The following is a 1,871-nucleotide window of genomic DNA, read 5'->3' as shown; positions in this document are numbered from 1 at the left end:
ATAGGTTTACGACAATGTTGTGGCCAGAGGCTCACAGGAAGCTAACCCTGTATTTCCCCTGGAGCAATGGTCCTGTAGTTGCCAATTCAGGTTCACGGTGACTTTATAGACCATAACTACCACGAATAACAAGAATCAACTGTAATTTGATTTAACTGTAGCTTTGTTCAAACTTTGAAAGATCTTAAGTAAAGATGTTTTCATAGTGGGAGGAGCTTTGGACCAAGAAAGAAGCCCTTCCTAGGTTCTAGGCCCAGCTCTGCCCCATCCAGCAGTATGACCTGGACAGTATCCCTTCCTCTTTTGTACAGTGAACAGGTTAAACTCACCCTCCACCCTCACTCACACCCCCGCAGTATGAGCCCGTTTTTCAGTTGGCCCAGGCAGACTCAGAGCTCATCAGGCTGTGCAAGCAACTTGAAGATGCCTGGTTAGAGTTTTCACTATATCAGAGACTCCAAAGCAGATTCATTTTGGGATCTAAACTTTAAACTTATGTCATTCAGTCAAGATAATAAAATAGACTTGATGATTTCAAATACACTGTGGATTTACTGGATTAAAAACAGAAACATCACAATTCCACTGAGAGTGGAAGGAATCCATGAGGACCTAACAGTCTTCCTCAAATATTAGAAGGATTTGCTCCATGTTGGCCTAGGGGATTAGAGGAAATTTGGACAATTGGTAAAAACTAGAGAAAAACATTGTAATTCAAGTGTTTGTCTCTAAACTAGATGCTATTTTATGATAAATAATTGGTGAGATGCTTAATTGTTTTTATACATAAGTAGAAAAGAGAGAAGAACTTTAAGATGGAATTTTAAAAGCCAGTGAAACAACAATCATTAAGCTGACAGTACAGGTAATTTGCCTTCATTACCACCCTTACCTGAAATCAACGTCACCGTACAATTTTCCTTGGTGTTGTTGATTAAGTAGCATGACATATAAAATATAAGCATGAAATAATAATTTATAGAAAGCAAGAAGGCTTCACTTACCCGAAGGAGGCTCAATCACAGTAAGGTTTACAGCGACAGACTTGTGAATGTGTAGACCCGTCGCATTAGCCACGCAAGTCAAAGTCCCATTGCCTTGTGGCGTGAGAGAGAGGATGCTCACTGCACTTTGAAGGTCGTCAGGCTCCGGGAAGGAGTAATAGTTGGAATGGCTTACGGGAACACCGATCTCCCAGGCAATATCTGGGAGTGGAACCCAACCCACTGCACGACAAGTAACATTACAGGGTTCATCCTCAGTGACTACAAGACTGCTGGGAATGAGCAACGTTCCCATAACTAAAGAAGAAAAAAGAGAAACATTCTGAGAAAATGACAGTTACCCTCAGTTCCAGGTGTTCTTTTTTTTTTTTAAGTTTTGCTTCAAATCGCATTTCATGAGAGACACCTTTCCAAGTTGAACAAGGCTCTGACTGTAATTGGGAAAACTTAACTCACGTTTTAGCTGTGTCTTTATTTATATCTGCTAACTTCCCTGGAGAAGGTGAAGATGCTTACCAGAAAATATATAATTACGGAGAAAATGAATGAGTAAAAGTCAGGAGCCAGGGGAAGATAAGTGATATGTGAAAGAGAACGCAGAAGCATATACCTTTGGGGCTATACAATCGCTGACACAAAGTTGCAAATTTTCTTGGACTGCCCTAGCAGCCCAACCCTTTCATTCTTTTCAATGAAAGGAGAACACATTCCAGAAACTTATAGGAAGTGATCTTTTCCCGGCATTTCGTTAAACCAGTTGCCACGGAGTCAACTCTGACTCATGGCACCCTCATGTATGTCAGAGTAGAACTGTGATCTGTAGGGTTTTCAATGGCTGATTTTTCACAAGTAGATCACCACGACTTT

The 1,871-nt window shown here is 40.8% G+C and overlaps 1 protein-coding gene across 1 annotated transcript in view; it reads right to left on the bottom strand.

Annotated features, from left to right (window-relative positions):
• Nucleotides 1-1,871, bottom strand: part of IGSF5 (immunoglobulin superfamily member 5) — an 83,622-nt gene that overhangs the window by 33,413 nt on the left and 48,338 nt on the right. Inside the window, exon 4 of the mRNA XM_023742140.1 lies at nt 1,005-1,301. Coding sequence (XP_023597908.1) covers nt 1,005-1,301 — 297 coding nt within the window. The remainder of the gene's footprint in view (nt 1-1,004; nt 1,302-1,871) is intronic.

The sequence above is a fragment of the Trichechus manatus genome, unplaced genomic scaffold (assembly GCF_000243295.1).
Source record: "Trichechus manatus latirostris isolate Lorelei unplaced genomic scaffold, TriManLat1.0 scaffold00202, whole genome shotgun sequence".
Lineage (NCBI taxonomy): Eukaryota > Metazoa > Chordata > Mammalia > Sirenia > Trichechidae > Trichechus > Trichechus manatus.
This window is presented reverse-complemented; position numbering and strand designations above follow the sequence as displayed.